Source organism: Cololabis saira, chromosome 15 (genome assembly GCF_033807715.1).
Source record: "Cololabis saira isolate AMF1-May2022 chromosome 15, fColSai1.1, whole genome shotgun sequence".
Classification (NCBI taxonomy): domain Eukaryota; kingdom Metazoa; phylum Chordata; class Actinopteri; order Beloniformes; family Belonidae; genus Cololabis; species Cololabis saira.
In genome coordinates, this window is record NC_084601.1 from 1449750 (window position 1) to 1477229 (window position 27480).

A 27480-nucleotide genomic window follows, 5' to 3' on the forward strand; every position below is an offset into this window, starting at 1 on the left:
TTCAGAGCAAGAGAGTGCAGTTCCAGCTGCAGGTTCTTCCCAGCATGTAGAGAGACTAATTACACATCTAGTGCAGCTTGTGACAATTAATTGTTCTTGGAAGTGTTCCCTAAACTGCTGCCCACATCTCCCATTACAACTGAGCAGAAACAACACATCCCCGCCACAATGAGGGAAAAACAAGCATAAAAAACAACCAAAAACCACACGTCGTGACAAGTAATGACTCAGTTAAGTTAATCTCTTCATAAAGAGCACTCGCATTAGCAGATGACATGGAGATCCTTGAAGGCATTTCTGACCGCACAGTACATGGTGAAATAAACACATGTAGTATATTACACCAACTGGAAAAAGTCTCAGACTTAACCCTATAATCCTATAAAGACAATTTCTACCGAAACAAAACAGCTGCTTTATTCCACAACAAAAGCCACATGAAAAGAGATTTTTTTTCCCGTAATTTGTATAAAATTTGTCTCCACATAACCATTTGTTATGTTACAAAGGCAAAGCTAGTTCACCATCATAGATTTTGGTTTGTTTTATGATCATTGGATGCATATATGTTGCCATAGCAACCATGTGGAACGCCAATAAAGACACGTAGATCATCTGATTACCTGCAATATTCCGTATAATATAAATGGTCAGTCAAAAAGACTGCATTTAGATTGGATTTTTCTTTTTTAATGGGGTTTGGGCTGGCAGTGTGAACATAAGCTACATATACATATACACCCATATAACACACATAACACCTGAGCCCCACGGGGGCTGGAGCTCCAGGGGAGGGCTGGGCTGTTTAACAGCTGCTTTGAATTGTGGCCATTGTAGTGAATTACTACGTTTACATGCAGTCAAAATTCAGGTTATTGCTAATATTCCGGTTACTGAAACATTGGGAATATTCCGTTTACATGGTAATTAATCATTCAGGATATCTGGATCAAACCAGCGACGCACGGAGAACATCATGATGCAATTCCCGTCATTTCCGCTTCTTCTTCCTGTATCCAAATTCAAAACAAATGCTGCTTCGTGCAACTTTTCTCTCACCTTCTTGTAAATCTTCTATCCCGGTACTTTCTACCGTCTACAAATGCAGAAATGTTCATATCCTTCATTACATTTATGAAGTGATTAGTCTCCTCCTGGTCTTGTTTCTCCGTGTTTAGAAGAACTTCCTGGACTCAAAAGACCAGGATTCCTTGTGAACAGAGCATGAGCAGAAATCAAATTCCTGTTCCGTTTGATGGGGATATTCCGTTTGGCGTTTACATGACCCAATATTCAGGTTTTAAAAGGAGTAACCCAGGGCTCATATTGGGGTTTTAAAAACCCCAATATGAGCAAATTCTGGTTATTCAAAGGGGTAATTGGTGTTTACATGGCCGTGCAAATTCGGGTTATTGCTAATATTCGGGTTTTAAAAGGGTTATTGATGCATGGAAACACAGTCAATGAATGTGGTTCCACTAGGGGAGCTGTGGAGCAGTTCAGAGACACCTCAGCCCCGGCAACTATCTGCTCTGCTGCTTAGAAAAAATACATAAAAAATACCTGTCTAGTGTATTTTGCCGTTGCACCACACTTAACCACACACAGATCAAGCTGGCAGGAAGTCAGACATGAGAATAGCAAGAAAATCCAGTGAACTTTGTAAATATACATAAATATATATAAATATACCACCACAAGTGGGTTCTGACCGAACCATGGACATGACCTTAACCAGCGGAGGTGTTTACTGCACTTCTGCTCCTGGTGGGATTTAGGGCTTCACAGATGGCAACGTTAAGGATCAACACTGAGACAAAAACTCACTGAGCCAGCAGTCTAAGAAAAACAAAAAAAGAAACAACTTCACTTCTGACTCCAACTTTGAATTCAATCTTAAACTGGGCAGACACTGCGTGATATTTTAAATGGTTTGATTCAGCCCCATCTCAAACTGCACGACTAGATCTCTGAGTTCAAAAGTTCACAGCCCACGATTTATGGTCTAACACTGTACGACCCGATGCTCGGATGCTCCGTCTGCTCACACTATACCAGGGGTTCTTAACCTTTCTGACCTTGGGGCCCAATTTTTTCAGAACAGAGTGGCCCGGGGCCCGTTAAATATTAACACTGTATAGCAGGGGTATTCAACTTTAAGAGGTCCATTTAGAGAAAATTTACTCAAGCGAAGGTCCAGAACATCATAATAAATATATAAATATAATATATATATATATATATATATATATATATATATATATATATATATATATATATATATATATATATATATATATATATATATATATATATATTCAAGTAGCCTCATAGTTGTATCAACATCTGCATCTGACTGTTATATTAAAAAAGTACATATTTGCCCATTAACATGTGTAACTTCAATTACACATTTTTTCTCTTAAAAATAAAATAGATTTTATTTTATTTTTCAAATGCTATCTTATTTTATTTATTTACCAGCAGTTTGAATTTCCCCTTTTCTTTGTTAATTGTCTCAACACATTTTTATAATAAATGAATATAAACACATCTTAACAATTGAACAGTTTTGCAGTTTTTCTTTCTTCCCCTTAATCTTATGCCACCACTTTCTGTCGTTCAGTGAGAGCACTGAGCTCTAATTTCTCCTGCTAGGACTTTAAATCTGGGCTGGATGGTGTCAGGTTCTCATGCACATGTGAAGGTGCTCATTGGTGAACCTGGAACGATATTTAGTTGTAATTATGTTCATTGTGGAGAAAGCTGCTTCACAGCTGTATCTGGACCCAAACATGTTTTAAACATGTCTCTGGCCGCTGCAGCCGTGTCACTTTCCGATGCTTTTGAGAAAGCCCGAACAACAGTCCAGTCCAGCAGACACGTCAGCCCACACATCTACATGTACAATCCTTCAGCAGTAAACGACGGAGCCCGCAAGCCCGAGCGGCACCGACCTCCCCGGCCGCGGGGACGCGTCAGGATAAATGATCACCCCGCGCGCGCGCGCGCTCGCTCGCTCGCTCTGGGCGCAGACCCAAGTAATCGATCCCTGATCCTGGCGGATCTAAACCTACCTACTCATTACTGCAAAATGAATGATTTTCTGTATAAATGCACACCATTTCTCTTACTATTACACGTACAGCTAGCTGAGTGTCTTCTTCTCCTCATTTGGTTGGGAGTTGCTATGCAGTCCCGCGGCCCTCGCGGCCCACACGTACAAAACTGATTTTTTTTTCGCGGCCCAAGTGTGGGCCGCGGCCCTATGGTTAAGAATCACTGCACTATACGATCATAATCCTCACGTCTGCTCACACTATACGATCATAATCCTCCCGTCTGCTCACACTATACGATCATAATCCTCACGTCTGCTCACACTATACGATCATAATCCTCACGTCTGCTCACACTATACGATCATAATCCTCATGTCGGACTTCTGTTACTGGAACTGCAACGTCAAAAAGAAGTGGAAGAAGAGGAACCCCGAAGTGGGAGACACCGAAGATGCTCAGCAAGAACAAACGCGCTGCCTTAGCAATTTGTGCCATTCTGTGTGACGATAAATGAAAAAAGATTAGACAACGTCGTGATTGGACAAGGAATTGTCTGGGCAGATGTGGGAAATGCAGTCTTTTTTTCTGCTATTAAAACATGATTTGTAATGTGAATTTGCAACACTTTAAACTACAAATAATAGTTTTTGACGTGACATCAGAGATTGCACATGCTCTCTGTGAAAGGATGAGTCCAATCGGATCATAGCTGCTTCAACTGTGATTCCTTCACGAGGAGCGACCAGGATTTCAAACACGTTTGATTTTCTTGCGAGCACACGATTCGTGATCAGGAGCTCGTCGTGAGGTGTTACTCTCTCGTCGTGAGGTGTTACTCTCTCGTCGTAAGGTGTTACTCTCTCGTCGTGAGGTGTTACTCTCTCGTCGTGAGGTGTTACTCTCTCGTCGTGAGGTGTTACTCTCTCGTCGTGAGGTGTTACTCTCTCGTCGTGAGGTGTTAATCTCTCGTCGTGAGGTGTTAATCTCTCGTCGTGAGGTGTTACTCTCTCGTCGTGAGGTGTTAATCTCTCGTCGTGAGGTGTTACTCTCTCGTCGTGAGGTGTTACTCTCTCGTCGTGAGGTGTTAATCTCTTGTCGTGAGGTGTTAATCTCTCGTCGTGAGGTGTTAATCTCTCGTCGTGAGGTGTTAATCTCTCGTCGTGAGGTGTTACTCTCTCGTCGTGAGGTGTTACTCTCTCGTCGTGAGGTGTTACTCTCTCGTCGTGAGGTGTTAATCTCTTGTCGTGAGGTGTTAATCTCTCGTCGTGAGGTGTTAATCTCTCGTCGTGAGGTGTTAATCTCTTGTCGTGAGGTGTTAATCTCTCGTCGTGAGGTGTTACTCTCTCGTCGTGAGGTGTTACTCTCTCGTCGTGAGGTGTTAATCTCTTGTCGTGAGGTGTTAATCTCTCGTCGTGAGGTGTTAATCTCTCATCGTGAGGTGTTAATCTCTCGTCGTGAGGTGTTACTCTCTCGTCGTGAGGTGTTACTCTCTCGTTGTGAGGTGTTAATCTCTTGTCGTGAGGTGTTAATCTCTCGTCGTGAGGTGTTACTCTCTCGTCGTGAGGTGTTACTCTCTTGTCGTGAGGTGTTAATCTCTCGTCGTGAGGTGTTAATCTCTTGTCGTGAGGTGTTAATCTCTCGTCGTGAGGTGTTACTCTCTCGTCGTGAGGTGTTACTCTCTTGTCGTGAGGTGTTAATCTCTCGTCGTGAGGTGTTAATCTCTTGTCGTGAGGTGTTAATCTCTCGTCGTGAGGTGTTAATCTCTCGTCGTGAGGTGTTAATCTCTCGTCGTGAGGTGTTAATCTCTCGTCGTGAGGTGTTAATCTCTCGTCGTGAGGTGTTACTCTCTTGTCGTGAGGTGTTAATCTCTCGTCGTGAGGTGTTAATCTCTCGTCGTTACCTCACGTTTACTGCACGAGGCACGACCAACGATTGGGTCGTAATCTTGCACGATCCAAATCATACATTATTATCATACATTTGCACTACATTTATCCAAAGAGATATGAACTTTAGAGGTTTTCACTGTGTCCCATCTCCATTTACTCTGGTCTGGTGATGTGATTAGTTTATTTTATACTTCTTCTGTAATCTCATACATGTTACCTTCATTTTTTAACCTGTTTCATTAAAATATCATTCACTATCGCTGAATTATACTCATTTTTGAATTAATTATGTAATCTATGAGTAGGAATTAGGGTTTATGTTTAGGCAGGGCAATGTTGAAGGACGGCTTTCAAGCCAGTGTTGGCTGACGGTGTCTCAGGTGAAAATATACCAGTAGCTGCAGTTAAATGTGCACTTACAGTAGATATAACTGCCAATTTACTGCCCTAACTGTGCAGCAGTGCTTACTGCTATATGGAGTCTACAGATTGGGCTGGAATTATCTTTGAAACTGAGTCATGCACCCAAGCATTGAGAACATATCCCTCATTCCATATCTGCCTTTTTACATAACAATTGCTGTAACTACTTAAAATGCTCATGCAGGATTTGTAGCAGCAACAGTAGATGATTTGTTCAGATCAGCAGCAACAAAAGATTACAAGGAGCTGAAGGTAAATACAGACAGTTGTGAAGCACCGACTAGTGACGTGTGTTGCAGACAGTTCTGGAGGTGAGGGGGGATGAGGGGGGATGAGGGGGGATGGCATCCCCTCCTGAAATAAAAACGGTTCAAATCATCCCCCCTGTAAAACTGCCATCCCTCCTTTCCATCCCTTATGTCATTTAATCAATGCATGTGGTTTTACTGCTATTTCAACATTTAGACTCATCACCAGAAAAATAACTTATTTGACAATTTTCATTATTATTATATTATTTGTAATCAGCACAAATTATCTGTCCCCATATGATAAAATCCACCATCCCCCCGATTCTTTTTTTTACAACTCAAGTACTGGTTGCAGAGACACACAGTAAGTGTTTTTGTGGCTGTGTGTGTGTGTGTGTTTCCAGGTGGTGAGTGTGTATAACAGCAGCATGAAGCAGCTGATCCCGCAGAAAGGTCTGGACTTCCAGTGGCCCGGCGGCTCTCCCCCTCCAGACATCCCCGAGTGCGGCTTCAAAAACGACATGCCGGCCTGCCTGACACGTATGGACCAGACACACCCCTGCAGAGACGAGAGCAGACACACGCCTGCAGAGATGAGAGCAGACACACCTGCAGAGATGAGAGCAGACACACCTGCAGAGATGAGAGCAGACACACGCCTGCAGAGATGAGAGCAGACACACACCTGCAGAGATGAGAGCAGACACGCCTGCAGAGATGAGAGCAGACACACACCTGCAGAGATGAGAGCAGACACACACCTGCAGAGATGAGAGCAGACACACGCCTGCAGAGATGAGAGCAGACACACACCTGCAGAGATGAGAGCAGACACACGCCTGCAGAGATGAGAGCAGACACACACCTGCAGAGATGAGAGCAGACACACGCCTACAGAGATGAGAGCAGACACAAACCTGCAGAGATGAGAGCAGACACAAACCTGCAGAGATGAGAGCAGACACACCCCTGCAGAGATGAGAGCAGACACACGCCTGCAGAGATGAGAGCAGACACACTCCTGCAGAGATGAGAGCAGACACACGCCTGCAGAGACTAGAGCAGACACACTCCTGCAGAGATGAGAGCAGACACACTCCTGCAGAGATGAGAGCAGACACACGCCTGCAGAGATGAGAGCAGACACACGCCTGCAGAGACTAGAGCAGACACACGCCTGCAGAGATGAGAGCAGACACACGCCTGCAGAGATGAGAGCAGACACACTCCTGCAGAGATGAGAGCAGACACACTCCTGCAGAGATGAGAGCAGACACACACCTGCAGAGATGAGAGCAGACACACGCCTGCAGAGATGAGAGCAGACACGCCTGCAGAGATGAGAGCAGACACGCCTGCAGAGATGAGAGCAAACACACATGCAGAGATGAGAGCAGACACGCCTGCAGAGATGAGAGCAGACACGCCTGCAGAGATGAGAGCAGACACTCCTGCAGAGATGAGAGCAGACACGCCTGCAGAGATGAGAGCAGACACACGCCTGCAGAGATGAGAGCAGACACACACCTGCAGAGATGAGAGCAGACACACGCCTGCAGAGATGAGAGCAGACACACGCCTGCAGAGATGAGAGCAGACACACTCCTGCAGAGATGAGAGCAGACACACTCCTGCAGAGATGAGAGCAGACACACGCCTGCAGAGATGAGAGCAGACACACGCCTGCAGAGATGAGAGCAGACACAAACCTGCAGAGATGAGAGCAGACACACACCTGCAGAGATGAGAGCAGACACACGCCTGCAGAGATGAGAGCAGACACACGCCTGCAGAGATGAGAGCAGACACACGCCTGCAGAGATGAGAGCAGACACACTCCTGCAGAGATGAGAGCAGACACACTCCTGCAGAGATGAGAGCAGACACACGCCTGCAGAGATGAGAGCAGACACACGCCTGCAGAGATGAGAGCAGACACACGCCTGCAGAGATGAGAGCAGACACACACCTGCAGAGATGAGAGCAGACACACGCCTGCAGAGATGAGAGCAGACACACGCCTGCAGAGATGAGAGCAGACACACGCCTGCAGAGATGAGAGCAGACACGCCTGCAGAGATGAGAGCAGACACACGCCTGCAGAGACTAGAGCAGACACACGCCTGCAGAGATGAGAGCAGACACACGCCTGCAGAGATGAGAGCAGACACACGCCTGCAGAGATGAGAGCAGACACGCCTGCAGAGATGAGAGCAGACACACACCTGCAGAGATGAGAGCAGACACACGCCTGCAGAGATGAGAGCAGACACACGCCTGCAGAGATGAGAGCAGACACACTCCTGCAGAGATGAGAGCAGACACACTCCTGCAGAGATGAGAGCAGACACACGCCTGCAGAGATGAGAGCAGACACACACCTGCAGAGATGAGAGCAGACACACACCTGCAGAGATGAGAGCAGACACACACCTGCAGAGATGAGAGCAGACACACGCCTGCAGAGATGAGAGCAGACACACTCCTGCAGAGATGAGAGCAGACACGCCTGCAGAGATGAGAGCAGACACACGCCTGCAGAGATGAGAGCAGACACACGCCTGCAGAGATGAGAGCAGACACACACCTGCAGAGATGAGAGCAGACACACGCCTGCAGAGATGAGAGCAGACACACGCCTGCAGAGATGAGAGCAGACACACGCCTGCAGAAAAACTCAAATATCCTATCTCAAAAAATTAGAATATTCTGGGAATCTTAATCTTAAGCTGTAAGCAATAATCAGCAATATTAAAATAATAAAAGGCTTGCAATATTTCAGTTGATTTGTAATGAATCCAGAATGTATGACATTTTTGTTTTTTTAATTGCATTACAGAAAATAAAGAACTTTATCACAATATTCAAATTTTCTGAGACAGTCCTGTAAACTTGCTGGCGTGGTTGTGCTTGAACCACTTCCGAATATACATGGTTACTTTGTGTAAACGGTGCAGGTAACTGCTGGAAACAGATGAGTAACGGACCCTGCCTGATTTATGGTTCCGCGTTGCACCAACGCAGAGTTTACGGCGTAAGATACGCGGGGACGCGAACGTACGGCGCGCGTCGCCGCGTACCCTACGCCGTCGATCTAACGCGGAACCATAAATCAGGTTTAACGCGCTTTGTCAGTTTGTCTACTGATTTGTCAGTTTTCTTTTCGTCTTTTCAACTGAGCAAGCAAACACATAAACTGAGGGTGCAATGCTGATGCACCCTCGTGGAACCGGGCCTGAACTGCACGCCTTCTGCTCAGCTCAGCACTGCAGACTTGTAGTAAAACTGAAGGCTCTGGAGTATAACTTGGATATTTCTATCATCTATTTCATTTCATCAGTTAAGAACAAACTTTCCTCTTTAGTGTAAATAAACTGAACTTTGTTTTCTCCGTAAACAAGGTGACACCATTTCCTCAAATGATTTAACAGATATTTTTGGGCTATTTCCAAAATGCACACTCTCTGATAGTTCTTCCTCAATAATAATTAGATGCTAATCAGAAATATTTGGGAGTTTCTTATGTTTCCTTTCCCATCAAAAGTAAGTCTGTTTTCAGGACTCAAAACATTGTCAAATCCCCAAAACTGCCAGGAAAATAGGGAATGGGACAAATAAATAAATAAGCACTAGGATGAGTTTTCATAGAACATACAGCTTTATTGTGGTAAAAGAAAGGTATAGTTATTTTCTGCTCTGTGTAAAACCATGATGATCTCATCATTTTCTGCATCATTTGTTAAAATGTTTCTTAGCAGAATTCAGGAGGGTGGAATGTGAATTCACAGAAGAAATACTGGCAGTGTCTGTAATGTCTTTAAAGGTTCAGATTGGCCAGAGTTTGACTCAAAACACTCCCCATCCTAAAGCAGAGAACTAAAGGCTTTTATATCCTGTTCTTCAAAGCTTTCAGCTCAATCTCTCTCTTTTTTCTCTCTGCCTGCCATCTTCTTTTAATTTAATTCATTTATTTAGCATTACATAAAACCATTATGTCCTGTCCAAAGTAATTATAAACTCCTCTTATTTGTAAGATAAACTGTTCATTTTTTATCCTGTCATGATAAATTAGGATGCAATTGATATATATAATTTTCCTAAATTGCTGCGCATAAAATGGTGAATATTCCTTTTTTTTTTTTCACGACCACGTTCCAACACCAGCTTGTGCAGAGAAGAACCTGCAGCTCAGATTGCTGCACTGACTCCCATCCAGAAACTTCCCCTGACAGATCAGAGCAGAACGATCCAAGCCCGGTACACGGCTGGCTTAGTCAGCTCCAAGCTGACACTGGACCCAGAGGAATCTACTCAAAGCAAATACTAGACACATTTACTGAACACATATACATCTAGGAACATGTCTACAGGTGAGGAGAGAGCATAAAGACTCATAAGCAACTGCAGACTTCATGCTAAATGCACTCCTGACAACTATACAGATTTGATACTGCTTGTGTGCACGCACACACCATTTAATGTATAATCACGTTCCCAGACTACAATCCCACGGAGACACTTACTAAACACAGACACTCAAATGCTCAGCAATTTTTAGTATTTATAACCATGTACCAATCCATAGTACTTAATTTGGGTAAAAGACTCCAATTTTTTTCTTTGTACTAAAAGCCAGAGTAGGAACTTATTGAGTGCTACCTTGCACTTTTTTGTTTCTGCACAGTCACCAGGTGCTTACTCAGGAAAGTCTTGGCTTCATATTAATTGGACTAATTTGGGATGAGTTGAATTGTATTCTTGGGGTGCCTGGAGGCCACATTTGTTGTGATTTGGCACTATACTCAGTACTGGAGTTGAGGGGGGATGAGGGGGGATGAGGGGGGGTGGCCTCCCCCCCTGAAATAAAAACGGTCCAAATCATCCCCCCTAAAATAATCTGCCAGTGGGACAAGATTTATCTTCTCATTACAAGCAAAAAAATCTTGTTCCACTGGCAGATTTTTCTACTTATTTCAAGTGAAAATCTACTTGAAACAGGTGAAAATTGTTGTTTTTTCCAGTGATGAGTCTTGTTTTAAGTGTAATGAGATTTTTTTACTAAAATGAGACATTTTAACTAGAAATAAGACAAATATTCTTGTTAAGATTTAGAGTTTTTGCAGTGATCCATTTTACTTATCCTGTGAAGGACAGAGTCATATTGATAAGTTCAGAAAAGTGTTTTTTATTGTTGTGTTTTGATGTATTTGATGTAAGCCCAGTGGATATTTAAAGCTTACAGAAGGCTGCATTTAACTGCTGCTATGTCATTCCTGCAGTATTTCTGCAGCTGTTTTGGTCACTGCTATTATTATTAATATATTTGTAATATATTATATTATTTGTAATCAGCACAAATTATCTGTCCCCATATGATAAAATCCACCACCCCCCTGAATTGTCCCATTGGCAGATTTTTCTACTTATTTCAAGTGTAAATTTACTTGAAACAGGTGAAAATTGTCAAATAAGTTATTTTTCTGGTGATGACTCTAAATGTTGAAATAGCAGTAAAACCACATTCATTGATGAAATGACATAAGGGATGGAAAGGAGGGATGGTAGTTTTACAGGGGGGATGATTTGGACCGTTTTTATTTCAGGGGGGGATGATTTGGACCGTTTTTATTTCAGGGGGGATTACATCCCCCCTCAACTCCAGTACCGATGACAACTACATACAATCACGGTGTCTGTCTGTTCCTCTCTCTCCCTCACAGGTACAGTTACAATGCATCAAATGGTTGCCATGGTGATCTGCTTTGTCTTTGTTATCATCGTCACCATCACTATCTTCATCTACAGGTGAGACATGTGTATGTTTGCAACTCCAAACATGTGTAAACCCTCAGTGACATGTAGATCATAGACATGTAGATCACATGACCTTGAACAAATGTCCACATGGCAAAAGTATAAAACTCAGATTGTTGCTGATAACGAGGATGCGCAGCAGCACGCGCTGCTACTGTACGTGGTGGTTCCAGCTCTCACAGCACGTCTCCCTGTCTCTCTCTCCATTCTATTGTCACTTCTCTTTCCTACCGTCCTTCTCTCCCCTCTTTTCACACAATCTCCTTCTTTATTTCTCTCTTTCTTCGTCGTGATAGAGAGATGACAGTGAGGCCCAGGAGAAGGAGATTTAGAATCCATCTTTGAAATAATCAATATTCAAAAGTTTCAAAGGATATGAAACTTTTTTCTTTGAACAAACACACATATATGCACACACACACACACACACACACACACACACACACACACACACACACACACATGCACATGCACATGCACATGCATGTGTGCCTTTGTCTATAAAATCATGTCATTTTCTTGAAAGCATTTTGGCAAATTCAAATATTATTAAAATGTTATCATATTTAATATATTATGACCTACACTAGATTTAAATCGTTGTTTTCATGCTTAACCTTGTTCTTAATGTGATACTGTATCAGATTATGAGTCATACATTTGACACAGTTTGGAGGTGACTCTTCTATAATCAATAAATCAGAACAAGTGATTTACAGTCAGATTGTCGTGCCTTTTTTCCTAAACGGAAACTGAGCTGACACATTTGTCTTAGTAAACACAGAGAAACCCTGAATGTAGGAATCTTGCTCCTTTTCTTCTGTTGTAATGAATTGATGACAATTTAGCTCTGAAGCAAACACTTTGTGTCCTTGTGGGTTTCTTTAACAAAATTGCAAATTCCAGTGTACTTAAGAATAGAGATACATTTAATTTGAGTGTAATTTACGTTTATTCAGGGTTGATAAGTACGTTCAGCATTATTGCAAATGTTGTCTGCAGCATGACATGCTGACAGCACCAGGAGAGAGAATCACAAGTCTCTCTCAGTGCTTAAAGGTGAACTTTCATCTTAGTATAACCAATATCTATCATTTAAGTGATGCATTTCAGAAGCTGTTTAGCAAAAGTTGTGTTTACATCGGTCATTAAGATCCTCCGTTTCTGTCCCGCTGATAAATTCACACCTTGCTTACTTGTTTCTCCCTCACTTCTCTCGCTGTTTCCCTTCTTACTCCTCACCTGTTTTTAACACACACCTGTACACCACCTCTGCAAACACACACGCACACACACCTGTCCTCCTGTCTATTGAATAGGAAGCTGAAGCTGGAGAGTGAACTAGCAGCTCAGCTGTGGAGAGTTTACTGGGACGACATCCAGATGAGCAACCTGGATAAAGTTCTGAGGAGGGCGTGCAGCCGACTCACCATGTCTCTGGTAAAACATGCTCTCAGACAAAGCAGCGTGTTCCTGTCGGTTTTCATTCTGTTCTGTTCACTAGGGATGGGCGGTATGGACTAAAACATGTATCACGATCATTTCTGGCATTTATCCCCATAACGATAAAAAAAAATACCAATTCAACTCCACCTTTGTAACTATAAATCTATCTCCACATTCAGTCTTTGGAGCCAAATCACTGCTCTAAAAGATACTAAATACTAAACTACATCAATTACATTGAATTGATAAAAAAACCAATTAAATGAGTTACACCTGTACTGCAAAACTGGAATGACTCAGATCCTCATCAACCTCATCAACGGGAATTTATCTTCCTTCCTTCCTTCCTTCCTTCCTTCCTTCCTTCCTTCACGTACGTTGTGTGTGGATTTAACACAGAACCATAAATCAGTTTTACACAAAAACGTCACCAACGGGAATTTATCATTTTTACCGCGATGACAAATTCTTACCGTGGGGAATTTTTTTGACGGTTTATCGTGAACGGTAAAATATCTCCCATCCCTACTGTTCACACTATTTGTGTTATACCCTGATGCTTACACTGTCATTGTGGACCTCTGAAATATAAGACAAACAGGAAATAAAATATCATCTCAAAGGTTATTAATAGCTGAATTTAATATAATCTATGATCATTAATCAGTTGTAAATCACTTAATTTTCTATTTTGGATGTCTGTATTGTCATGCTAATTTATGAATGAAAGAGTTGCTGTTCATATTTTTATTTTAATATTTAATGTGCCACGGACAATGATTTAACGTAAGTAAATCAAGAATAATTAGACTGTGACATTATTTTTGTCATTCAAACAGACTTTTACTACAGAAGATCACGATAAGTGAGACACTCAGAAAGCTTAAAAAGTTTATTTTATACAGGACTGTCTCAGAAAATTAGAATATTGTGATAACGTCCTTTATTTTCTGTAATGCAATTAAAAAAACAAAAATGTCATATATTCTGGATTCATTACAAATCAACTGAAATATTGCAAGCCTTTTATTATTTTAATATTGCTGATCATGGCTTACAGTTTAAGAAAACTCAAATATCCTATCTCAAAAAATTTGAATATTCTGGGAATCTTAATCTTAAACTGTAAGCCATAATCAGCAATATTAAAATAATAAAAGGCTTGTAATATTTCAGTTGATTTGTAATGAATCCAGAATGTATGACATTTATGTTTTTTTTAATTTGCATTACAGAAAATAAAGAACTTTATCACAATATTCTAATTCTCTGAGACTGTCCTGTAGAAGCAGGCTTCATTGCTGTTAGTTAACACATTTACATACATTTATCAGGATCATTCGTGTGTTTGGTTCTAAAGGATCAATGTGTTAAAAACAGAATCAAGTAAATAAAAAAATAAAGATGTGATCAAACGACACACACTGAAACTGGAATATTGTGCTTTCTGATTTGTGTTTGTTTGTTCTGGTGTTTTTTGTGTTGTTTTTTGCTGCATGGCAGAAAGGTTCCAACTACGGCTCTCTGATGACCATGGAGGGAAACTTTCAAATCTACACCAAAACTGGATACTACAAGGTCTGTGACCCAGTGGGATCACACGTTTCTGTACAGGATTAAAATAAGAGCGTTGTGTGTAAAGAGGAAACCTTGTCATCCCCAGGGAAATTTGTCAGCAATCAAGTACATCAACAAGAAGCGCATTGAACTGACGAGGAAGGTCCTGTTTGAACTAAAACACGTAAGAACGGCATCTTTCTACATGCTGCCCTCCCGTAGAAGCAGTACTGGAGCTGAGGGGGATGAGGGGGGATGAGGGGGATGAGGGGGGACGGCATCCCCCCCCCCTGAAATAAAAACGGTCCAAATCATCCCCCCCTGAAATAAAAACGGTCCAAATCATCCCCCCTGTAAAACTGCCATCCCTCCTTTCCATCCCTTATGTCATTTCATCAATGAATGTGGTTTTACTGCTATTTCAACATTTAGAGTCATCACCAGAAAAATAACACCAGAAAAATAACTTATTTGACAATTTTCACCTGTTTCAAGTAAATTTTCACTTGAAATAAGTAGAAAAATCTGCCAGTGGGACAAGATTTATCTTCTTATTACAAGCAAAAAAAATCTTGTTCCACTGGCAGATTTTTCTACTTATTTCAAGTGAAAATCTACTTGAAACAGGTGAAAATTGTTGTTTTTTCCACTGATGAGTCTTGTTTTAAGTGTAATGAGATTTTTTTACTAAAGTGAGACATTTTAACTAGAAATAAGACAAATATTCTTGTTAAGATTGTGAGTTTTTGCAGTGATCCATGTTACTTATCCTGTGAAGGACAGAGTCATATTGATAAGTTCAGAAAAGTGTTTTTTATTGTTGTGTTTTGATGTATTTGATGTAAGCCCAGTGGATATTTAAAGCTTACAGAAGGCTGCATTTAACTGCTGCTATGTCATTCCTGCAGTATTTCTGCAGGTGTTTTGGTCACTGCTATTATTTGTAATATATTATATTATTTGTAATCAGCACAAATTATCTGTCCCCATATGATCAAATCCACCATCCCCCCTGATCTTTTTTTACAACTCGAGTACTGCTAAGAAGCATCCCGCTTCTTTTACCGCTGACCGTCTGAGTTCAGGTTTAGTGACTTGCTTGTTTGTCTGAGTGATTTGAACCTGCAACCTCTGTGTTCTTTCAGATGCGAGATGTTCAAAATGAACACCTGACACGCTTCATTGGTGCATGTATTGACCCGCCAAACATGTGCATCATTACTGAGTATTGTCCTCGGGGCAGCCTGCAGGTAATTATCCCTGTATGACCTATCAATACTGATATCCATCACCAATACCTCTGGAATAACAACATATTCTTCACAGAACAACCAGTATGTTGTCAACACCCCTATATACCCATGTATTCATCATCAATGTCCAGTAGTCTACCAACAAATCAAAGCACTGTGTTACTCACATATAATAATGATAATAATAATAATAATAATAATAATAATACCTTTATTTATAAAGCGCTTTTCAAAAACAAGTCACAAAGTGCTTTACATGCAATTAAAAACAGGAAACAAACAATTAGTACAATATTAAGATAAGACACAACTGAGAGATAATAAAAACAGACAAATAATACAGTCAGTTAAACGCAAGTCTAAAATAGTGAGTGTTTAAAAGTGACTTAAAAGAAGACAGTGTGTTATCTCCCTGATCTCCTCCGGCAGGTCGTTCCATAAGAGGGGCTAAAACAGACAAGGCCCGGTCACCCTTGGTCTTTAAGTTAGACCAAGGAATGTCCAGGAATGAGCCACCAGAGGATCTCAGGGTGAGGTCAGGAGGTCAGCTATGGAATCAGGAGCTAGCCTCATATGAGCCTTAAAAGTAATAATTAACATTTTTAAATGCACTCTAAACAGACCGGGAGCCAGTGAAGGGACTTTAAAAATGGTGTGATATGTTTTCTCCTGTTGGACCAGGTAATGAGTCTGGCTGCTGCATTTTGAATTTACTGTAGTTTATTTAGATTTTGCTGAGTGAGGCATGAAAAAAGTGATGAAATAAATGCATGTATAACTGTCTCTAGGTTTTTAGATGAAAGAAATGACTAGATTTTTGATATTTTTCTAAGTTGGAAGAAGCATGATTGGACAACGGAATGTATATGCTGGTCGAAATTGAGGTGTTTGTCAAAAATAATACCGAGGTTTGTACAAGAAGTGGTGATGTTGGATGAGAGGGGACCAAGATGGGAAGAAATATGATTTTGCGATGAGTCTGGGCCTATGATGAGGATTTCTGTCTTCTCTGAGTTAAGTTGTAAAAAGTTTGATGCCATCCAGTTATTGATTTCTGCAATGCACATGTGGAGGTTATTTAGTTGATTGGAGTTGCTATTATCAAAGGAAAGGTATAATTGTGTATCATCGGCATAGAAATGGTATTTAATATTGTGTTTTGTAATAATATGACCTAGAGGAAGCATGTAAATGGAGAACAGTAATGGACCGAGAACAGAACCTTGAGGAACTCCATAATCTAATGGTGATGAAGATGACTGAAAATTACCCATTTCTACACAGAAAGACCTTTGGGACAGATAAGAACGAAACCAATCTAAAACCAACCCTGAAATGCCCACCCAATTTTTAAGACGCTCAATTAAAATATTATGATCAACAGTGTGAAAAGCCGCAGATAGATCCAACAGGAGTAGAACAGAGTGTTGACCACGATCAGCTGCTAAAAGAAGATCATTTAAAACCTTAAGAAGTGCCGTTTCTGTGCTAAAACCTGCTCTAAAACCCGACTGAAATCTCTCGAAGAGGTCATTACCGTTCATAAAAGAAATAATTTGATCTGCCACTACTTTTTCTAAAACTTTAGCGATAAATGGTAGTTGAGATTGGCCGGAAGTTATATACCCATCTATGTCCCAGTCAATCATGAGTACTCCCGTATCAACAATCAGTTCTGCTTTACAAGTCATGTTTAGCCCTTTACCTACAATAAATACTCAATTAAATATCAATCCTTTCTGTTGCCGTCAATACTCTGCAAAGATCCTTCCGTGCCCCCTAAGTCAACCCCTCCTTCCTCCATCAATACATGCTATTATCCTCCAACAGTGTTTTATGAAACACTATAACCCATAATCAGTCATCTTCACACTTGCATCAGATATCAATACCTATAATCAGCTGTTGATACCCCTAACCTTTGACCCTTTTCCCAAATCAGCTGCTTCATGAGCTCCAGGTATAATTGCATCTGTACTCTAACACTTCTCCATACAACGGATCTTCTTCCGCCTCTCACTGAACAGTTATCTGTCAGCGCTGTAACCTAGCAACCTCCTGGCACGGTAACCTAGCAACATGAGGAGGTTTGTCAGCCAGCAGTAGGTTGGTGTGGGCTGCATGTAGTTTGGGTTATTGCCAAATGACCGCTGGATTTAAGTGCAGCAATGAGTTATTTTCTGCCCCTGAGAGGAGGAAGATGTTCGTAGCGCTGCAGAAGGACAAGCGTCGAGACAAAATGAAGTCATACTCTTCTTTTATACAGATGACGGATGTCATATGCAGAGGCAGGCAGAAAAAAAGACTTTTTAACCTAGAAAAGACATGTCGCCATCACAAAAGAATATCCTAGAAGTAGTGGCATTTCACCACAGTGTACAAGTGTCCACATAAAAATACCTTCACATCATAAAATGTTGTACAGGGAAGAAATGTGCCCACAGCAATATCGCAGCAATGTCCTGATTTTAGCAGAAATGTCCTCTTAGTGTAGAAATGTGCATTAAGTTAGTGCTTAACCCTGTACTGTCTTTGGGTCAAAATCACCTCATTCTCCTGCTCTCTCCTTCCTTCTTTCCATCCTTCCTTCCTTCCTTCCTTCCTTCCTTCCTCCCTTCCTTCCTTCTTTCCATCCTTCCTTCCTTCCTTCCTTCCTTCCTTCCTTCCTTCTTTCCTCCTGCTCTCTCCTTCCTTCTTCCTTCCTCTTGTCTCCCTTCTTTCCTTCCATCCTTCTTTTCTCCCCTTCCATCCTTCCTTCCTTCCTTCTTTCCTCCTGCTCTCTCCTTCCTTCTTCCTTTCCTCTTGTCTCCCTTCCTTCCTTCTTTCCTGGTTTTCTCCCTTCCTTCTCCCTTCTTTCTTTCCTTCCATCCTTCTTTTCTCCCTTTCTATCCTTCTTTTCTCCCTTCCTTCCTTCCTTGCTTTCTTGTTTCCTTCCATCCTTCCTTTTTTTCCTTCCTTCCTTCTTTCCTCCTGCTCTCTCCTTCCTTCCTTCCTTCCTGCCTTCTTTTTTCCCTTCCTTCCTTCTTTCCTTGTTTTCTCCCTTCCTTCCTCCCTTCCTTCTTTTTTCCCTTCCTTCCCTCTTTCTTCCTGCTCTCTCCTTCCTTCTTCCCTTCCTCTTGTCTCCCTTCTTTCCTTCCATCCTTATTTTCTCCCCTTCCATCCTTCTTTCCTTCCTTCCTTCCTTCCTTCCTTCTTTCCTTCCTTCCTTCCTTCCTTCCTTCCTTCCTTCCTTCCTTCCTTCCTTCCTTCCTTCCTTCCTTCCTTCCTTCCTTCCTTCCTTCCTTCCTTCCTTCCTTCCTTCCTTCCTTCCTTCCTTTTTTCCTTCTTTTTTCCCTTCCTTCCTTCTTTCCTCCTGCTCTCTCCTTCCTTCTTCCCTTCCTTCTTTACATCCATCCTTCTTTTCTCCCTTCCTTCCTCCTTCCTTCCTTCTTTCCTCCCTTCTTCTCTTCCTCCTTCCTTGACCCGAACACAGCACCAGGGTTAAGGAGGGAATCAGATATAAGTTTGAGGGATTTAAATGAGCGAAGGTCCGGACCAGTACAGTACGACTAACGTGAGTCATTTACTCCTCAGGACCTGATGGAGAGTGACAGCATCACTCTTGACTGGATGTTCAGATACTCTCTCATCATCGACATCGTCAAGGTAACAGCCTTTCCCAGCAGTGATGGTGGGCAGGGCAGCATCACCAATCCATCACACACTGTACAGGACAGTCTCAGAAAATTAGAATATCGTGAAAAGTTCTTTATTTTCTGTAATGCAATTAAAAAAACTAAAATGTCATACATTCTGGATTCATTACAAATCAACTGAAATATTGCAAGCCTTTTATTATTTTAATATTGCTAATTATGGTTTACAGTTTAAGATTAAGATTCCCAGAATATTCTAATTTTTGAGATAGGATATTTGAGTTTTCTTAATCTGTAAGCCATGATCAGCAATATTAAAATAATAAAAGGCTTGCAATATTTCAGTTGATTTGTAATGAATCCAGAATGTATGACATTTTTGCATTACAGAAAATAAAGAACTTTATCACAATATTCTAATTTTCTGAGACAGTCCTGTAGACTCTAACTTTCTGTTAATTCAGTGTTTTCTTTTATTTTGCTGTTTTATCTGTAATTATTCTTTTCATGGCATAAACACGTGCCACTCCACAAATAAAACAACAAAACCAGATAAAACATTATATGTATTATTTATATATGGTTATCCAATGTGTCTGTTTGTCTGCAGGGAATGGCATTCCTCCACAACAGTGTCATCGTCTCCCACGGTAACCTGAAATCATCCAACTGTGTGGTGGACAGCCGCTTCGTCCTGAAGATCACCGACTACGGACTGCAGAGTCTCCGGACCAGCAGCTGTCCTGACGACACACACGCCTACTACGCCCGTACGACACACACACTCACACACTCAGGGTTACTAAACTCAGTACTGGAGTTGAGGGGGGATGAGGGGGGATGAGGGGGATGAGGGGGGACGGCATCCCCCCTGAAATAAAAACGGTCCAAATCATCCCCCCTGTAAAACTGCCATCCCCCCTTTCCATCCCTTATGTCATTTCATCAATGAATGTGGTTTTACTGCTATTTCAACATTTAGAGTCATCACCAGAAAAATAACACCAGAAAAATAACTTATTTGACAATTATCACCTGTTTCAGGTTAATTTTCACTTGAAATAAGTAGAAAAATCTGCCAGTGGGACAAGATTTATCTTCTTATTACAAGCAAAAAAATCTTGTTCCACTGGCAGATTTTTCTACTTATTTCAAGTGAAAATCTACTTGAAACAGGTGAAAATTGTTGTTTTTTCCAGTGATGAGTCTTGTTTTAAGTGTAATGAGATTTTTTTTACTAAATTTAACTAGAAACATTTTAACTAGAAATAAGACAAATATTCTTGTTAAGATTTAGAGTTTTTGCAGTGATCCATTTTACTTATCCTGTGAAGGACAGAGTCATATTGATAAGTTCAGAAAAGTGTTTTTTATTGTTGTGTTTTGATGTATTTGATGTAAGTCCAGTGGATATTTAAAGCTTACAGAAGGCTGCATTTAACTGCTGCTATGTCATTCCTGCAGTATTTCTGCAGGTGTTTTGGTCACTGCTATTATTTGTAATATATTATATTATTTGTAATCAGCACAAATTATCTGTTATATGATAAAATCCACCATCCCCCCTGATTGTTTTTTACAACTCTAGTACTGACTAAACTTGTACGTATTCAGCAGGCAAACGCATATATATTTCAGAATAAACGGTAACTCACTTGGGTTAAACTAGATATGAGAGATTCTCCTCTGAATGATTTGGCAGGTAAGTTGTGGACGGCTCCAGAGCTGGTGAGGGCGGAGTGTCCTCCGTCCTGTGGGACCCAGAAGGGAGACATCTACAGCTTCGGCGTCATCCTGCAGGAGCTGGCTCTGCTGAAAGGAGTGTTCCACCTCGACACGCACACCCTCACTCCTAAAGGTCAGTGTTGTGGACACGAGGACAGCAGAATCTCTCTAAAATAAACACTACCCTGTCTGTTCTTCTTCACTATCTAAAGATCATGGTAACTTTTCCTCCTCGGACTATCTTTTCCCCTTTTGGGTCTAAATTCACATTTCACATGTAACAGGACGTGTCTGTGGAGCAGATGAGGTGAAATCTGGAGCAGTTATTAATAAAACAGCCAGTTTACTGGGCCTTGAGATTAAAACCGCCCTGGAAGTGTGTAAAATCACAAACAGGAGCAACTTGGAATGTTTCCTGCTCCAAATTCATTCAAGAGTCACAACACAACACAAGCGAGCAGCGCCCTCCAGTGGACACTGTGGGTTTACAGCTCACTGGGGCATCATTTTTAGAGGATAGGTTACAAATTATATTTAAACCACAAGCAAATTGTAGTTACCAACCAGGATAGGAGCCCGAAACCACAGATAGTTACAGAAAAAGGAAGGTGTTTAATTAGGAGTATAACGCAGTCAGTTGAAGTGGAGATGCATGACAGGAAACTCAGGCAGGCAGATGTTCTGACAGGGCGGGATGACCGACAGAGCAGGAGCAAACTGCAGGTTATTATCCCAGTTACCATCCCCAGAGATGAAGGGGGCATGATGTGTAATCTGGAAGACTGTAGGCGGGACAAGGAAGGCTGGGATCCGTGGCTGACCAGTGGCTGAGTAGCACAGGGAGTCGAGCAGCGGCAGGACACTAGGGATGGGCGGTGTGGACTAAAAAATCACGATCATTTCTGGCATTTATCCTGATAACGATAAAAAAATACCAATTCAACTCCACCTTTGTAACTATAAATCTATCACCACATTCAGTCTTTGGAGCCCCCAAAACACTGCTCTAAAATATACTAAATGCTAAACTACACCAATTAAATTTAATTAATAAAAAACAATTAAATGAGTTACACCTGTACTGCAAAACTGGAATGACTCCTCGCTCTCAGATCCGCCTTCCGCCTTTCTTTCAGGCTCATTTCTTTCTTTCTTTCTTTCTTTCTTTCTTTCTTTCTTTCTTTCTTTCTTTCTTTCTTTCTTTCTTTCTTTCTGGCTCATTTCCTTCCTTCCTTCCTTCCTTCCTTCCTTCCTTCCTTCCTTCCTTCCTTCCTGTACGTTGTGCGTGGATTTAACATAGAACCATAAATCAGGTTTTACACAAACGTCATGTCACAAGATACAAATTCTTACCGTGGGGGATTTTTTTGGCGGTTCATCGTGAACGGTAAAATATCACCCATTCCTACAGGACAGCCATTCCAGATCACTGGAATCCACACAGAAACACAACCAGACAATAAGAAGCATTAATCATCAAGACATAAGTCTGGCAGAAACAGGATTGACCACAGGTATTGAACCTCATCGGAGACAGAATCATGTGGTAAAGGATGACAGCCTGGACTGGGACTGAGCTCTGAGCCCAGACCCCCGGACACGCCCATCCTCCCAGAACAGCTGACACAATGAGCAGCAGAAAAAACACAAACAGAGACATGACACAAATGATGAATGGAGAGCGAGCAAACAAACACAAAGAATCAACATGTTGCCGGTCCATCACAGAGCCACACAGAGACAGAGAAGGATAAACAACTATACACGCTCATGGTTAGTTTTGAATCACCCATGAACCTAAGGTGCATGTGTTGGGGCTGTCGGGGAACCAGAGTGTTCAGAGGGGGGAAACATGCAGCCTCCCCACAGAAAGGAATCCCAACACTCAAACTGGAGGCCTTTAGAGATGACAGCGCTGGCCACTACACTGCCCTTCTGCCTCACAACAGATTTACCACTTCACCTAAGTGAACTGGGGCCTCCCGTAGGAACATTTTGAAGATCTGGGGAACTGGCAACGCAGGCGGTGAAGTGGTGAAATGAAGCCAGATTCATGTCATACTTTTAATGTCCTCACATATCAGACCTGTAATATAATAGCGCTGATCGTGTCCCTCTGTGTTTGAAGCTTAGCGTCAGTCAGGACACGGATGTCGTGCCAAAAAGTGATTGCCGGCCAGAATCTGATTTCTCCCCTGAAAATGGATCTTTTTACCTGCTAAAAATTGATTGAAGGCCAAATACAGTTAATGAAAAGTTGTTTCTACCTAAATATGATTTGATCTCATTCTTGAGCTTCATAATCTGAAAATCTGACGTTTTAGCGCTATCGCTCAACGGGCTGCTGTGCGCGCTCCCGCAGCACTCACAGCGTTTAGCGCAGCAACGACGTGCTGCCACTCACTCACTTTATTTCTGTTAGTGATGCCACTACTGTGACCACCAAATAATGTGGTTTTCCTGCCTCCACCTCATCCACCACATCTCCATCTCAGTCTCCATGAAATTTAGTGGCACGGTGGCTCGACACGTCTCATTCATCCTGACACACAGCAGAAACAGACTGCAGGTGCTGCACATGCTCAGCAGGCTCATTCATATGCAAATACAGTCATCATGTAGTTTGCATTCACCATTTATGGTAGAAAGTGGGCGTGTAGAGGGCGGCGTATGTGGCGAATTCACGTGCGCAACCTTCCAGCTGGACTGTGATTTATAAAGACAACATTGCGTGCAGATGTGTGTGCACACGGTTTTATAAATCCAGATTTTTCTGTGCGCACGCAATTTTCGGCTTTTGAGCGCACGTACACTTTTAGTATGAATCCTACGCACTCTTTTATAAATGAGGCCCCGGATCAGTTTCCAGCAGCTCCAGTCAGCAGTTAGACAGATCCTGCTGGTGGCTCTTTAATATCCTTAAATCCCCACCAGCTCCAATACAACAAATCACTACCTCACAGACTGGAATGGACAGGTGTTTATATCTTTTAGACGAGGATATAAAAGTAGTCGAGGTACAGAGTCAGAAGGCCTGTCCGTTGATTAAAGTATCAATGGTAAACGTGCAGAAGGATAGATTGTGTCAAATGATCATAGGTCATAGCAGAAACACATAAAAACAACACATTTTTAGATAAAAGTACATATCAGAATGGTTTGGATCACACAAGATGGGCCGAGCTTCTTCAAAGTGCTAACCTTGTACAGTTTATTAAAATGGTTTAGTTCACGCCTGCGATCTTCCCACACTCCTTCAAGATGATCCAAACAGATTCAATTAAATGAGTAAAAAATATCTCACATAAGTTCTGTTCACATTAATTGAAGACCAAATTCACCCGATTCACCAGCAGCAAGTTTATTATGTTAAGATTTATGTAATGATACCTTTATTAATTTTGCCTACAGCTGCCTCTCAAACAGCCTCATTAAAAAAAGACATCAGCAAAATCAAAAGTATGACAGTAAACATGATAATTTGATGATAAATAATGCACGACTAATAAGTTTACTCACACTAGCAGCAATCTGCTGCTGCAAACAAAGAACAAAACTATTGAAACTATTTTATTTTAATTCCTTCATTTGATAAGAAGTAAATGACACTTTTTTCACTTAGGTTACTCGCTATCTTTACAGGACTGTCTCAGAAAATTAGAATATTGTGATTTTCTGTTATGCAATTACAAAAACAAAAATGTCATACATTCTGGATTCATTACAAATCAACTGAAATATTACAAGGCTTTTATTATTTTAATATTGCTGATTATGGTTTACAGTTTAAAATTAAGATTCCCAGAATATTCTAATTTTTTGAGATAGGATATTTGAGTTTTCTTAAACTGTTAGCCATAATCAGCAATATTAAAATAATAAAAGGCTTGCAATATTTCAGTTGATTTGTAATGAATCCAGAATGTATGACATTTTTGCATTACAGAAAATAAAGAACTTTATCACAATATTCTAATTTTCTGAGCCAGTCCTGTAATGTGAAAAGTGAAAAAGATTAAATACTTTTTTAAGACATCAGAAGTTAAACGTCTCCAACAAGGGTTTTCATGTGATCCCCCTGTTCCAAATGTCCCAGAGATCGTCCAGACGGTGATCCGGGGGGACGTGCCCCCCCTCCGTCCCTCCCTCTGCTTCCACAGCCACAGCGAGGAGCTGGGGGTCCTGATGCAGCGCTGCTGGAGCGAAGAGCCAAGCGAGAGACCCGACTTTCACACCATCAGGATCCTGCTAAGGAAGCAAAACAGGTGCAGAGATCAACACACCGGGGCCCAAAACACCTGTTTACCTGGTTATTTCTCTTCATCTTGTTCATAAGATTTTTTATTTTTATTGTATCAGACATTAAAAAAAAACATCAATATGCACAAATTCTAATGTTTCACTGTCACGAAGTTTACATGACGAATTAATTTACACACACAAAAACTATAATACCATGAAATATTTATATTTTAGGCACAACCAGAGAAATATAAAGCATCAAATTATTTTCTGTCTTTTTTGCATTTATTCAATAATGGCCGCTTCTCTGCAGGTTCGTTAGTTTGCAGAGTTTCTGAAGATATCATGAAACTGTTGTAAATACATACACACACACACACACACACACACACACACACACACACACACACATACATACACATAGCCACATAGATATATACACACACACACTCACGTGTGTACACACACACACACACACACACACATATACATACATTCATACATGCATACATACACACACATAGCCACACATATACATACACGCTCACACACACACACACACACACACACACACACACATACAGCCACTCAGACATATACATATACACACGGAACATACAAACACATTAGCCACACACACACACACACACACACACACACATACACACACATAACCACACAGACATATACATGCATACACACACACACACACACACACACACACACACATACACACACATAACCACACAGACATATACATGCATACACACACACACACACACACACACACACATACACACACATAACCACACAGACATATACATGCATACACACACACACACACATAACCACACAGACATATACATGCATACACACACACACACACACACACATACACACACATAACCACACAGACATATACATGCATACACACACACACACACATAGCCACACAGACATATACATACACACACATAGTCATACACACTGGCTTGTTCACCTGCATGCTCGCTCTGTAGTTTTTGGGGTTAGTTAGCGGTAGCTTAGCTCAGACTGTGTTCGGATCTCAAGATTTGGGTCGATCGCTGTTCGTGTCTTGGTCGGCTCCGCGTGGGTTTTGTGTTTCGTTTGTGGTTTTTGTTACAGACTTCCAGTGCTCGTATGTGTGTATATATATTAAATATAGTATCAATGCACATATATATGCCTTAGGTTTTTACAAGCATGGTATTAACCATTAATACGTGTGCAGACAAGGTAAAAAAAACTGTTGTAAATGTCTATATATGACAACACAACTGGTTCTGCAGCCTGTTCTGTTCCCAAAGCATCTATTAGTTATTAGTTGTGTAGTACAATAGACTCTGATGGAGTAATATTTTAACATTAGAGTTTTTGTTGACAGCTCTCTGCTGAATCCAAATAAAGCTCGTGTGTGTGTGTGCTGTTGTCTGTCTTTAGAGGTTATGGCTCCAACATCCTGGACAACCTGCTGTCTCGTATGGAGCAATATGCAAACAACCTGGAGGAGCTGGTGGAGGAACGAACTCAGGCTTATAATGAGGAGAAACGCAAGGCGGAGGCGCTGCTCTACCAGATACTACCACAGTAACTATGCTGATATGTTGAAATGAATAACAGATAATAAACCTGAGTAACTATAAAACAGCACTAAAAAGTTAGATAATGTTCAAATAGTAGGGTTTGCAAGAGTGTCATGGTTCTGTTTGTGTGTCAGTTCTGTAGCCGAGCAGTTGAAGCGGGGGGAGACGGTTCAAGCTGAGGCTTTTGACTCCGTCACCATCTACTTCAGTGATATCGTTGGTTTTACTGCACTTTCTGCTGAGAGCACACCACTGCAGGTTGGTAGAGCCGCACCCAACCAATACCTGGTGACAAACAAAGTTAAAGAAATTTCATTTAAGTTCATTCATAAATTCTATCCTACAAATGATCACATTGTAAAAAGATTCAAAAGAAATATCGATTCAAAATGTACTTTTTGTTCTGCAAATTCGGAAACGATGACTCACTTATTCTGGCTGTGCCCCATTGTTCAAACTTTTTGGAGTGATATGTGTAATTGTTTGGTGTTTTTGACCATGTAACGATTGGAACAAAGCCAAAAGAAACATTTATTATTAATTTGTTGATTATCCTTGCAAAATTCCACATCCACAAAT

At 41.3% G+C, this 27480-nt stretch overlaps 1 protein-coding gene across 1 annotated transcript in view; it reads left to right on the forward strand.

Annotated features, from left to right (window-relative positions):
• npr1a (natriuretic peptide receptor 1a) overlaps nt 1-27480 on the forward strand; it is a 64579-nt gene that overhangs the window by 33294 nt on the left and 3805 nt on the right. Inside the window, exons 7-18 of the mRNA XM_061742038.1 lie at nt 6030-6165; nt 11346-11430; nt 12759-12879; nt 14389-14463; nt 14549-14626; nt 15588-15692; nt 19269-19340; nt 19941-20100; nt 21033-21188; nt 25152-25320; nt 26759-26905; nt 27036-27159. Of these exons, the coding sequence (XP_061598022.1) occupies nt 6030-6165; nt 11346-11430; nt 12759-12879; nt 14389-14463; nt 14549-14626; nt 15588-15692; nt 19269-19340; nt 19941-20100; nt 21033-21188; nt 25152-25320; nt 26759-26905; nt 27036-27159 (1428 nt within the window). The remainder of the gene's footprint in view (nt 1-6029; nt 6166-11345; nt 11431-12758; nt 12880-14388; nt 14464-14548; nt 14627-15587; nt 15693-19268; nt 19341-19940; nt 20101-21032; nt 21189-25151; nt 25321-26758; nt 26906-27035; nt 27160-27480) is intronic.